This window comes from Linepithema humile, chromosome 1, assembly GCF_040581485.1.
Source record: "Linepithema humile isolate Giens D197 chromosome 1, Lhum_UNIL_v1.0, whole genome shotgun sequence".
Taxonomy (NCBI): Eukaryota; Metazoa; Arthropoda; class Insecta; order Hymenoptera; family Formicidae; genus Linepithema; species Linepithema humile.
The window spans coordinates 45,985,657-45,999,617 of NC_090128.1; the positions used below are offsets into that span (position 1 = coordinate 45,985,657).

Here is a 13,961-nt window from a genome sequence, read left to right on the forward strand (position 1 = left end):
AAACCGTGATCGGCAGATTGAAATAACGAAGTTTTCTTCAATTGCCGCGGCGTACGGATCAATAATCGGATGGTTAAATATTGAAACCACAATTTTTAATATCTTGTTTAAAACAAAATGTAAATTCTGTAGATGAAATTCTGAATTATTCAGATGTTAAATATTGTATGGTAAAAAATTAAGTTGAATTAAAAAATTAAATGATTTGCCGTGTTAAATATTGGGGTTCGATAATTTTAACAATATTGACAAATGACTTCAAATGGGATTTAGAATAGTAGTTTGAATGAATAAGTAACCTGATAAGAATTTTTAATGTCCTTTTGAATCTTTTATATATTTTCTAGTTTCGTTTACAGACAGATTTATATGTAGAAATTTCCAATATTCTATTTGTTTCGCGAGGAAAACATGAATTTGGCAAGTGAAATCTGATAGAATATTCGTGCCGGGCGGCTATAGCACTTAGTCACTGAAATCGCGTTAACGCTAGAAGACTTGGTCTCTGCGAGGTTCTTTTTGCTCGACGACGCGATACCTTCCAAAACTCGCGTCTACGAGAGTATCGAAGTAGAAGACGCCGGGCGAAAGAGAAGGCGGCAGGAGGATGGATAAATGGAGTAAAAGGAGGCCGCGAGGCGCCTTAAAAATAGAGCTTCCGCCGGGTCAACGAACCGGAAGATATCTTATCGACCTAATACGCCCGTAAATCATCGTCGCGTGAACGCAGCCCATACCTTTTCAGATTCATGCCTGGTACCTCTGCCGCGTCAGCTCCTAGTCTCCGCCTCAGCCATTTTCTTTTTGCTCATCTCCTCTCCACGGTTTCATCCTGCCTTTCCTTCTCACCACGCCGCGGCGAAGAAAGAGCTCGCCGAAGCCGAGTTAGCTCTTCCTTCGCCCGTCTTCGACGGAAAAATCTTTCGCACGCTCTATTCTTGGAAACAAAATGGATATGATTGCGTGCGCAATCGTTCGAACGCGCGTTGCTGGTTACCGTCGGAAATGTCGACTCCTTCTTCGTTTTTCCCCTCGCTCGGCAGCTGTCGTGCGTAATCACGGTGCTTTGTCAAGAAATGGAAGAAGGAGTCACCGTCATATGGAGTCACTTTGTTACCGTAAGGAAACTCCTGTATCACTGTAAAGGAAACTTCTTAGAAATTGACATCTGAGAAATCAGAATGTATTACAAATGCTTCATATTGTTTTTGTTTCAATCTTTTCTTCGAGAAATTAATGGCTTTTAATGGTCGGAGGATTTTAGCAACGATTCGCTTTTTGCTCGTTCCTTTTCTTATTCCGATACGATTCGACGAAAAGAACGCGTCCTCGGGGGAAATAAGTTTCATAATTCAGTATTTCTTTCACAGAATTATGAGACAAGCAGGCCATTAGTCTCGTTGCTTCTTGACATGTTTCGTCACGGATCGTCACAAACGGGAAAGAGAAAACGACGCGGAGAATGGCGCAGGACGGAAGAAAATAATCGCCGCGCGGGGCATTATTTGCAAGAAAGCAAGTTCAAGCTCGAGCTCGTCGTTCGGGAGAGTACGCTATTTTATACGTGCTCGGAGTATATATGTTTATATATATACCATACGCCGTGCAAGTCTCGAACAACACGGAACGGCTAACGAATACCTGCGAGCGTCGGCAGTACGCGTTTCGCTGTTTGCTCGTATTCAACAACGGCTCGCGTTAGCTCGAACATTCGACCGAACGGTTTCGCTCGTTATTTATTTCGGCGAAACGAACGGACAAGCGGCCGCGCCTCGTGGAACACGAACCACCAAGATTCGACGGTTCACCGTCGTCCTTCTTTATTTGTCCGCCCGATATGTGCCAACCCCGCAGCAAACGTTGCGACGTCATCTCGCGCGTATATACGTATGTACGGCGCGTCGCCTTATACCGAGAGAAAATGAGGAAGTTTAACGACCGCACGGGAGTCTTTTGTAAAAACTGCAAGAACCGTCGCGCGTCGCTCACTTTGACGGTACAGTCACGTTTTCAACCTCGTGTCGTGTCTCGACTTAACAACGTATCATTCAAAGATAATGCCGAGGAAGTGTGTCTTCTCCACGGAATTCGTATAAGCGAAATTGTTACTTCATTTTAGATATTATTCTCTAACTGACTGTTTATTGCGAATTTTTATTGGAAATTAAAAATAGCAATTTTTAATTGAAAATTTTTATAAAAATAGCAATTTTTATACGTAAAACTATGCGCGCAATGCTAAAAAACGTTATTACAATATTTATTGCAGAGACAATTTATGATTTAGGAAGATTCTGATAACTTCAGCGGCGCGATAAGAAAATGGTTTTCTAAAGTATTTTAAGTGCTAAAACTATGATGGCAAAAACTAAAAGTTGTTGCGGGTTGTTCTCGAATTATTAGCAAAAAATGGAGCAGTAAAATGAAAAGCAAAATTTAAGTTTAATATTATAGTTCCTTACAATATCTCTATTTTTTACATTTGTTGGTATTTACCATTTACTTTTTTTTACCTTTTATGCAATTTAACTCTGTGTTTGTAATTTAATTTTAGAAACAGAAATATTTTGATGTGGAAAATTTTATATTTGCTATTATATGTTTAATAACACTCGTAGAATTAAAAAACTAAAAGTTACGGCAATTTCAAGCTTTGTAAATTGCTATTCTATATAAAAAAAAAAAATAAAAACAGATAATTGAAAACAATTGTTAAAACACGCCGTTAAAGTTATCGTGATTTATATACAATATATTATTTCGATGTTTGTTCTATCCGAATCCATTACATTTTTCTTTCTCACTCGCACAACGACACGCGTATACAATAATATTATCCGTACTCTTAATTTTGAAACTCGCATTCGTACTCGTCGGTCGCGCATCTGTCGTCAGAGATAATCACGTCATCGGCGAGAGGTTCTTCGGGACTCTTGCATAAAATCCGACTTGTCGAAAAAGCGTCGGTTTCGGGTGAGCTACTCATTTCTAACGGATGACTCTCAGAGAGGATGGATACGCCTGATGGAGAGCTAGTCGTCGCATTGCTTTTCCACGCGGCATCTTCCTCTCTGTCTTTCGTTCTTTGATTCCCCTCGCGTCTTCCTTCCGCTGGGCATCCGTTATATCTTCTCTCTGCTCGTTTCATGGTTTGTAAATATTACCTGCCACGAGACGTCTGCCGAGTTTATGTTCGGCTTGGTTGCAGCGTAACCGAGAGAGCCGGGCGAGCGATACACGAGGAGAGTCAGAAAAGGGCGGCTGACAAGGGAACGTAACGAGAACGGGCGAAAAAGAGAGAGAGAGAAAGAGAATAGTAACGCGAGCACCAAGAGGGTTGGGGGTGAGGGGGGTAGCGAGCACGAGGAGGCGGATGGAGTACGGGCAAACTCACTGAGTTTTTACCCCATTCTGAAGTCTGAGTGCCTCGCTCCGCTGACTCTCGAAACGGGTTGCGGAGGCAGAGCTCCAACGCACCACCACACCGCAACGATTCCCTGGCTACCACCGCCTGCTTCCCCCTCTCTCTACCTTCTTTCACGCTTTCTCTCTCTCTCTCTCTCTCTCTCTCTCTCTCTCTCTCTCTCTCGTCTTCTGCTTCTTCTCTTTCAGACTCCCGCCTGGCTGCCTGACTGCCTTCCACGTTCTTTACAACCTTATTCCATCCCCCTCTTAGACATGCCCTTACCAACCTTTCAGCCGAGCCCATCAACTTACGTGGGCTGCCGGGTCAGGGGCGGATCGTGACACGAGATTTCGGATAAGACGCCGCCGCCTTTTCGGATTTTCTACTTTGACCGTATATTGTGCTCGTGCGCCTCTATCAAACTCACCGGGCCCCTTTCCGTTAAGTAACGTTCGCCGCGCAGAAATGACGGCGGTTGGAAGATGACGCAATGCTTTTGAGGGAGAACTCACGTTACGCCGTATTTTCTCGCAAATTAAAGCCACGCTTTTTTCCAGATTTTTTTTTTATTAAAGCATTGATGCGGGTAATTTTCATATGGGGACATGTCTCTCAAAAAGCTAATGAAAGTTCATACTTTGAAATATACCAAACTTTATATTAAATTATTAGCGTGACATAAGAGATTTAATTATAAAAACACTGTACGCGCGACACGAAGAAAATATCTAGTTTGATTTTTGTTTTATTTATGCGAAAATACACAATTTCTGCATAATTCAATGTTTTCCCCGCTTTTTTTTTTTGCACTGTTATTCACTGTACGTCCATTGTTCACTTCTTTCATTCTATCATTCTGCCAAAGCACCATTATTACATTTCTAAATTAATGAAGGCTCTGTGTTTGTAACTCATTTTATTAACTGATAATATAAATTCAACATGCGAATTGCATGTGCAGTAAATGTAACGCGTATTTGCCCGCAAACACGCGTTAAACAGATCATTAAGTATATACAGAGCCATAAAATTACGCATGTCCGTGCATACATTACGGTCACATTTATGAAAGCCCGCTAATTAGAAGTGGTATCAAATGTTGTTCAAAGCAACCGAGAAACTGTCCCGCGTCGCGCTATTTCGTTTCTTATCAGGAAGCGTTTATTAAATCGCGTCTCGTAACGCGCTCCCGCCGGCGCGCCACGGCAGTGTATTAGCATTCGCGTTACGTTCTTATGGCACTGAAACGCATGGTATATGGATGCAGGGGGTGTAGAACTTATCGTTATGTGTTGCAGTGGTGAACCAACGTTACGATCCGGAAGTGCAAAGTCCCAGCGGCTTCCCCGGCAACAACGTGCTCATGCGCTGCAACGTGCCCAGTTTTGTTCGCGATCACGTCACAGTTACGTCTTGGCTCCAAGAGCCGGCTTTCAATATCTACCCCTCGACAATGGGCGGTAAGTAGTTTAAATTAGCGTATAATATCAACTATTATTGTTGACAATAAACACTTTCAGTGAGCGAGCGCGCGGAATTAGTCTAAAATTACAAAATTATTTTATACGTACAAATACACTCGGGCAATATTGCAAATTAATTGTATTGTGATTATATTGTTGGAAAACAGGGGTTATATTACATTACGTCATTTATACGCGCCCGCGCGCTCGCACACTTGTACAAACGTGTAATTTCCTTCCGATCAATTTAGATTTTCGCGATAGAAACGTAATTCAAACCCGATCGTATGTGTGTGTGCGCGCGTATGCGCCGTCCGTACGTTGTTATAGATGGCAAATATCACATGCTGCCGACTGGCGAGTTGATGATAATCAATATTACGCGAAGCGACGCACAGATGACTTATCGGTGCAGGACGCATCACCGGCTAACTCAGGAAACCGTCGTCAGCAGCAATGTAGGGCGACTGCAACTGACTGGTGAGTACGTCGGTACATTTTTCTCGTTGTACACGGAGCGACCGCTGCCATCGCGATTTCGTAAGGAGTCATTTCTTCGCGGTCAATTTACTTTAAATTTGAAATTTGTCATTTAAACTTCCCGCCCTTGGATCCACCCACGAAAATCACCTTCGATATTCCGTATATTTTGTACGTTTATAAAGAAGTTCAATTAAATTTGCGAAATAAATGCGAAATATTAAGATTCTATTGAAGCCGGTTTGAAATTACTTTCAGAATACGGTTCGGTTATTCGTTATTTATAATTAGTTTCTGCCCCGGAGCTTAGTTCGAAAACTCGTATTTTCTATCATTAATTACGGAACACAATGGATATCTCGGTGGTTGTCTTGAGGAAAGAACAACTCCGAAATTCGTTAATAAAATGCAGTATGATAGAAGCGGAAGAGTTAACTATTAGTACCATTACACGCATGACCTCATTTTCGTTGTTGATAAGTAACTTGGTCGGGGATTAGTTCGCTGACGTACGGAAAAATAGATTCCGCTCGTATTCATTGTATTCCAAGCACAAAGACCGCTATTCCGACAATTATTAAATTTTTTGAAAACGTAAATAGAAGAGAGCTCGCGGACGCAGGATATCCGTTGTGCTTGTCGAACGGTAAATTCCGGTTCCGCCTCGAGCCGGGCGTATATCGGACGTATGGCGGAGTTTAATTAAATGTTTACTTTACCTGCACTCGATTCGATCGATACCGCGGCAATTATACTTCCCATTTTTTTCCATCTGAAGTGAAAGCAACCAAAGGAGAGCGATGAAAAGGGAAAATTTATCCCGCAGATCGAGTATTCAGTGCCGTTCGCTTCATTAAAATTTTTAATACGAGCATTCGAAATTTGCGGGATGCGCCGCTATCATGTCACTCGATTATTTATATCCATTATAAAGTAAATGTCGGACGAGTTACGCGAGTCACCCCCCCTTATCGTTTTCGTCATTTAATTAGTATCTGATCAAAGGGGGGCGTTAAGAATCAAGGCGTCATCAAACAGAGTGGATAATTAATTTCAGGAGGCATCGCCCTCGTTTTTACGCTCTCGCAATTTGTTCCCTTATCGCACGCCGAGCACATTAACTCGGATCTTACCTCGCGATAGAGAGAGGGCCACGAGGGAGGCAAGAAGAGAAAAACGGTGCGCTTAACTGCCGGCATGAAACCGTCCGCGCGCGACTTCTTCGACAGCGGCGGTCGATGTTTAATTAGATAACGGGCGAAGAAGTGATGACAGTACTGCGTTGTGTAAATTACAAGAGGGCTGGATAAACGCGCGGAAGGAGAAAAGGAAGTTACCCCAAGCGATCTGGCTAATGACGTTCCTCTTCTTCTTCGGATCCATCGCGTTCGAAATTAAGTGGAACTTTAATCGTATCCGCGCGAACGCGCGGCGGGAAAAGCAAACCCTTGTGCTTGCTTTTTCTGCGATCCCGCTATACGAGCCGGCGAATCGATCCGGTAACGTCGAACCTTTCCCGCAGACATTATAAATATTTTATCCGTTTATTATTCTTATTTAACGTGCGCGATTAAAATCGATACTCTCGGCCCACCGCACAAAGTGAATGTAGAAATAATGTTTGTAATGGAATATTGATCGAGTGCGCTTCTACAACGCGGCAGCCTCATTGTGAAATCTCCTTTCCGACTTTCCGGGCGATGGTCTAGATTTACAAAACTCTCTCCGAGAGAGTTCGGAAACTTTAAAACTGGCGGAATATCTCGTAATATCGCAAATTTCGGGGCGACTTATTTAAAGTTTCCCGTGGATTCGGGGCGGGAATAGAGAGCCGTCGTGTGATTTCATGTGTCGCTACTTTCCACGTACTGTGTTTCAAGTGAAATACGCCACATGAGATTCGCAAGATTGCTTCGATAAATGCGATCGGAATAATAACAATTAATTAATATAATTATTACCTATAAACTTTGTCATACATTAAATAAATTAGTGTAGTTGGAAGAGTTCCCCGATTGGAAATTGGTTAATATGATACGATTTATCCAAGTAAAACATGTTTGAAATCCATAACCAAGCGCAATGCTTTGGCATATTCCTAATCACAAATATTTCCAATGAACATCAATTAATTATCGTCCGTTATTCGCTCGTGGGTTAATTACCTCCTGTATCATTTGACGGTTGCCGAACAAACGATATTCGCTGAAAGCCCGGCAGCGATACACAAATGGAACAAATATTTGTCTGAAGCGAGTCACAAACAAGGCAGTGAGGGAAAATTCATTAAAAAAATTAATCATTCATTCGCGGTATTTCAAGTTCCTACGATTTGAATTCTATGACAAACAGAATGATTCGAATTATAATGACAATCATCCTTGTATCAATAATCATTAATGAAATAATTTGATGAAACACAATTACGGCGGAGCAATTGAAATTGCAAAGTGAATCGTTAATAACGATAATAGCAATAGGAGCGGCGTTTTATAACTCGAGCTGCCGGACGTTATTCTTGAGGCGCGCTGGCGCGCGCGAGAGAGAGAGGGATCGCTGCCGTTTGTGTGCCGCCGCATAATCAGGCAAGAAAAACCGATCCGACGTGCTCGGGCAAGAATATCTCAGCGGATGTTAAAAAATTCACGGGTTTCAATTTCCCTGAAACGTACGCGTTTGCCCGTGCACTCGTAATAAAGCCGGTATGTGTGGCGAGGTCCGCCTGCGCCGCGCCGCGCCGCGCCACGCCGCGCCGCGCCCGGTGTTTCCCGCTGTGTAAGATAGAAATTTATGCTAAGCGCACTTACGTAGTTAATAACTTAATAATGAAGTTCGGGAGAAATTTGATCGTTTGCATATTTCGGCGCGCGCCGTTCGCGCGTCGTTGGCATCCCTGGACCCGGCGTACACCTAAATTAACCAAAATCTCGATGTACAGTAGTTTTCCGGAGTAATGAGGAAACTTTTCGGCGCATTATCCAACGCGTGTAAATCCCGGTGGGTGGGTTTCCGATGAATATGGAAGCGGCGCCAAGTTAACGTTTAATGTACAATTTTGGAAGATGTAATATCGCGCGTATCAAGAGCGACCGTAAAACAATTTCGACGGTGGGCGATGGACGCCATAGAGCGGACAACTGCGTTACGCATGTTTGATTTATTGCGGATTTCGATAGTTGAATTTTGTAGGCGTACGTTTTTTTTGCAAAGAGACATAAAGTCAGTTTAAAATTCGAAAATTTTGAAAACGTCACGCTGATCTGTGCAATACGATGACTGTCGATTCAGCGGTGCAAAATTTATATGTTTTCACTCGCTGTCTCTGTCGAAATTTTTACTTCTGAAAAGTCGTATTCCGCGCAATTCGCAGCTCGTCGAGAGCGTGGAGTTTTTTCTCGCCCACATTTTTTCCCCATGAATTGCGATCGTAATTTATAAGAATTATATTTTATTCACAAGTACAACAAGTAGAATATTACTCAATTAAGACTGACGCGCGCGGCATTGTTCGACGTGTATTGACGTTTGCGATTAATTTTAATCATATCGTGAAATCAAGCGCGATGCGGCGCACACATACGCCCGCTCGCTCGCCGCTACACGACTACACCTCACGTAAACGATAAACATTTTTGTCGCGACGTGCGGGAGATGTGTATGAATGCGCCCGGGCGAGTTATTCGCCGCCGTAATCCAGCGCATTAATTCCCCGTTAAATGTAACAGCACGTATGCGTCGTGCTGTCCACACATCATTTGATCGTGAAATAACACACGTGCCGAAGAGGAGGGCACTTGAGTATCTATGGACGAATCAATAAACCGCGCTGCATTTCTACCGCAGATATGCGCTGGGCAGATTGAGTGGCTCGATTTTAACAGTGCCACGCGGAATAAAAATACCTACATTTGTAATTGAACAAATGGAATAACCGCGTCGGCCGCGATACGTCGTTTTTGATACGTTATTAACGGCGCGGCTATCTTCATTTTTGCCGCGCGCACGCGTAACTCGACCGGACGCGGATCTGCTTAATTATAAATTCATCCTGCGTGAGAAAATTCGAATTTTCGAGCAGAGCAGAATTACTGCGCGAAGGTATGGCGGGTGCAAATTAGGAAACGCGAACGATTTATGTAGCAATACAGCTAGCTGTGCGGCAGTGTGCCAGCAAAGAATATCATAACTATGTGCAAGCTTAATTAAACGAATGCGATTTAATCTTCGTTTTCCACGTTACGTTGTTATATTATTTCGCACAATAGAATTACATATTGAGCGGAAATGTCTCGCTCGACAATTCCGACGTTTCGGCGCATTGAGAAAGAGTGTTCAGTCATGAAGAAAAGTGTCATGGAAATTTTGCTAATGCAGGAGGCGTGCCGGTCTTGCGTGGAAGGTTGCTGGACGTTGCCGCTCGAGCGGAACGTAATTTTTCCGACAGTTTTGATAGCGCGTGACGTAATTTCAAATTCTCGCCAAAGCGCGGAGATATATCGTCGTTATCTAACGTGGTTCCGCTTCATAGTGCGCCGTGTCGTAAGACGTGGCGTTATCTGCGACCATAACTCCCCATTAAACGTCGCGCTGGGGATGCGTGCGCAGGGTCCTGTTTTTTCCTCCTCGCTTCTTCCGCCCCGCGTACTCTCGTTTCTCTCGCCGTCCGAGGTCCTGCTTTTCTTTCCCCCCCCCCCCCCCCCCAGACATTGGCGATTTATGAACATATTTTTCACGTATCACGCAGTAAAGTTGGCAAGGATCGATTCGCGAAACGTGCGGCGGAGGCCTGCCAGCGAAACAAGCTTCGATTTTACGCCATAATTGAATTCACGTGTTTCGCTTGTTTCTATTTTCAGAGATTCGGGGTTTCATGCCGCCTATAATAAATGACAAATTAGTTTATATGTCGGCTCGCCTGAAGGACACCGTCGTGATTCCTTGCGTGGCCTACGCTAATCCCACTCCGACCAATAGGTAAGTTTTTTTTACGATAATCAATAGAGTGTAGAGTTTTATATTGCAGATTAAATTTAATTATCATATAAATTAGTTTAAGCAAAGTTTATTGGCGCAATAAACGCTTTTTTTTGTGTCTATAAATGCGCACGTATCTTTAGATCTCGTATTAACGGCTTATCTGGCTTATCGCAACGTCGTATTACCGATTTCTCAATTCCGTAAAACGTCCATAATTAGAATTTAAATGCATCTTTCTCGTCGACCTGTTCGCATATCTCGTTTCCCCTCGCCTCGATCCTCTTAGCTCGCGTTACGCTCAGGTACGCAATTAAACGGTAAGCAGACATTTACTTTCTGACCGAGCGATGTTGTTAAGTAATCTGCATACAAAGCATGGAGCCGCGTGCACGTGAATTAAGGACGATGCCGAAGATTAACAAGATGGCTCACGCCCACAGTTGTGGGCGAATACGAAACAGCGATTCCGAATATCGTATATATTATATATATACATATATATATCGCGGCAGCTCAATGGTGAATGGCAGTTAATAACGAAGAGTGACCGCGACGTGCACGATAAATATTGACGATCCAATATTAGGACGAAACCGGCGAAACATACCGACCGGATTTCAATTCCGCTTCCGATTTTTCATAGCCGGAGATATAAAGTATAAACGAACGGCGAATCAAGTCGCGTTTTAAAGGGATCCGCTATGCCCTCTTTAATGGCTCCGCTAGGAAGGAAGCTGCTCCATTACGTAATTTATATTTTTATAAAAAAAAGTTTGCTAATATTGTTCTTCTTAGGAATAATAACGAAAGATAAAGGGGAGAGATAAAAAATGTAGTTAATTGCATGGAAATTTATATAACGAGTTTTATCTTCTTTGTAGAGTTAAACGCGTGTACGTGTATTGTCTAGCGAGAGATAATGATGAAAATCCGTTATATAAAATAGTAAGTAACGCGCGTTTAGGATGAAGTTCGCAGGATGAAAAACGCGCGATTTAACAGTGTTGTTTGCGTTCGCGCCGGGCGGAATCTGCGGCCGACAGCCGTAACGAGGAAATTGGAATCTTTGTGTTAACAGACAGAACATATGTGGACGATACTCCATTCGCTACTAGACCTAGTGCTAGCCCGCCAGTGCGTGTCTCTCTGTTTTCCTTATATTAATGCTAATTTTAAACATAGATCCGGCCGGAATATTTTGCGCGGTATGAGTTTCCCGTACGGAAATGCGAGAACGTTCAAAGTTCATCGACACGCGGACTTACGTTGGCGGAGCAGCAGACTGGAGGAAAGGTAAACCGAACGAGAAAACAGTATGGCGGAGAACATGACACGATGAACTCCCGCCATCGCTTCGAGCATTAAATATTACGTTAACGACTGACTTTCCCTCTCTCTCTCTCTCTCTCTCTCTCTCTCTCTCTCTTCCTCTCTCTTCTTCAAAGTATCGTGCCATCTTTTTTTTTTTTTTTTTTGCGCTTGTTTCAACTTCGATGTCGTTATCCAATAACGAGCGGAAGACAGAATCGCGAGATAACAATGCGGTATCGAGCTGGCGAGTTTTGTTACACGTCGACGCAACAAGCCGAAGAGACGAACGAGAGGAGCTCCGCGAAACTTGTTGCGTGGGAGGGAGAGCGTGTTATTACAGCGGATTACGCGATTAGCAACTAGTTTGGTTCCATCATTGATGCCGCGAGCGCCGTACAGAGGATCGCGCGGTAATCAAACTTGCGTCGAGCGGAAACACACGGTGCTGTGTCGCGCGGCGGGTTGCGCTTGGATGGTTAACGGATGAGCGGTTAAAACCCTGCGTGATAGTCACTCAAGAATATCGCAACGCTCTCTCGTGTTATCTCACATCCCCCTCCCCCTTTCCCCCTCCCGGGATCTCTCACCCGTTTTGCGCTCCTCCTCCCCCTCCCCCCTCGTTGTAATGTGTAATGAAAATTTCAAATGTCGCCGGCAGGACATATCGACGGAACTTTGATCGCACGCACGTATAAATATGTAGGATCGATGCGGATAGAGCGGCCACCACTCGCTGCGTATGCGTGCGTAAGTACGCGCGCGCGCGACGCGTAGATTGGCGGCTCTATGCACGCGCGCGACGCGGCAGTAGCCGGTGGGATGAACGAAGATAGTCGGAAGATATATAGACGTCGGCTGGGCTGTATGGGTAGCGCAAACAAACCGACCGCTGATTACAGAGACTGCTTCTGACAGCCCATCAAATATTCCGCATTTACGTATACGTCGACGTCACTGAGTATTCCATGCTTGTGTTCATCAACCGCTCGTTCCCTCTCTCGTTCCTTCTCCTCCGCCATCTCCACCTCCTGCGGCGGCCCTCTTCTTCCACCATCGCCTACCGCCTCTAGCCGCCGCCGCCTCCTCTTCTGCCGAGCCGTCTCTTCCGCGGGTTGATTTAGTCGACGGAAGAGAGCCGGGGCGAGGCTAGAGAGAAGGTGGAAATAGGGATAAGGGACACGGAACGGAAGGGGAAGGAAGGAAGAGACGGAGGAGATGGAGAGGACAAGAGAACGAAGATGGGGAAGACGGAGAGAGGGAGAAGAAGTGAGTGAGTTTGAGGGTTCGCCGCGACGCAGAGGCTTCCATCTCTCTGGGTTCCCTCGCACTCGAGCATCCCGCCGTATCCTATCTCCTTCCCTCGCCAATTTCCCTCCGTAAATTCGATTATCTATAGGTATACTCCTCATCCCCGTAGCTCCACTTCTGCCGCGCTGCTGCCGCATCTCCGCTCCGGCTCTTCGGGCTCTCCTCCTCATCTTCATCGTCGTCATCGTCGTTCTCGTCGTCGTCCTTTCACGTATCTCCACCCGATGCGCGGAGTAAGCAAGAGTCCCCGGGACCACTATGCTTTGGCGGATTTCTAAACCACGTGGGGCCGATCGTCGGTGTAAGACGAGGAGCTGGATCGAGAGAGCGGTTATTGTGCGCGCGCGCACAAGAGAGCGGACGATATCGTGGCTAATGGCGCGTTACCGGCAATCGCGGAAAGATGAACTGGCTCCATTCGGTCTCGATAAACTTCCCGCCGGGGCGATAAGGGATTTTGAATTGGAATCGATTCAGATGTTGGCAATGACCTGAAAGCACATTTGTTTCGTGGTATGGCGTGGTGCACGGTTTGTATTCCGATCGACCCGCTTTAATTAGACTAATTAAGTTGTAGTATCGAAATATGTATGTAGCTTCACGACGCCGATCAATCCAGACATTCACGGTATTTAATACTTGAAGCTTGTTTTATATTATTAAAAGGACGACATTAATTTTTTTTCACACTATTTTATACGTATTTAATTGGGACCTATTTAACTAGATTTACTTTAATTGGAATATAAATATTGTGTTATTTCAGATTTAAACCGATCTCGTCGTTGACGGTACTTAAGAATAAACTCGTTTCACATTATTAAAGAAGCAGTGTATTTTTTTAACTAATCTCGTTTAATTTAAAGCGCGGAGAGCGCGTGCTTGAAACATATCTGCGTGATATTAAAAATTCATGTCAATCCGGCTGCACAAATACATATGCGAGTTCGTTAAAAGCGCAGGCGACGCTGGCTGATGCGAACAGCTTCGGATAGTAGAAATGGCGGCAGCTTGAA

The 13,961-nt window shown here is 44.3% G+C and overlaps 1 protein-coding gene across 6 annotated transcripts in view; it reads left to right on the forward strand.

The window, feature by feature from the left end:
- LOC105669596 (cell adhesion molecule Dscam2-like) overlaps positions 1 to 13,961 on the forward strand; it is a 76,591-nt gene that overhangs the window by 24,367 nt on the left and 38,263 nt on the right. For all 6 annotated transcript variants that reach the window (XM_012362646.2, XM_067347273.1, XM_012362645.2 and 3 more), the window contains 3 exons: positions 4,705 to 4,866; positions 5,200 to 5,349; positions 10,206 to 10,323. In XM_012362646.2, the coding sequence (XP_012218069.1) occupies positions 4,705 to 4,866; positions 5,200 to 5,349; positions 10,206 to 10,323 (430 nt within the window). The remainder of the gene's footprint in view (positions 1 to 4,704; positions 4,867 to 5,199; positions 5,350 to 10,205; positions 10,324 to 13,961) is intronic.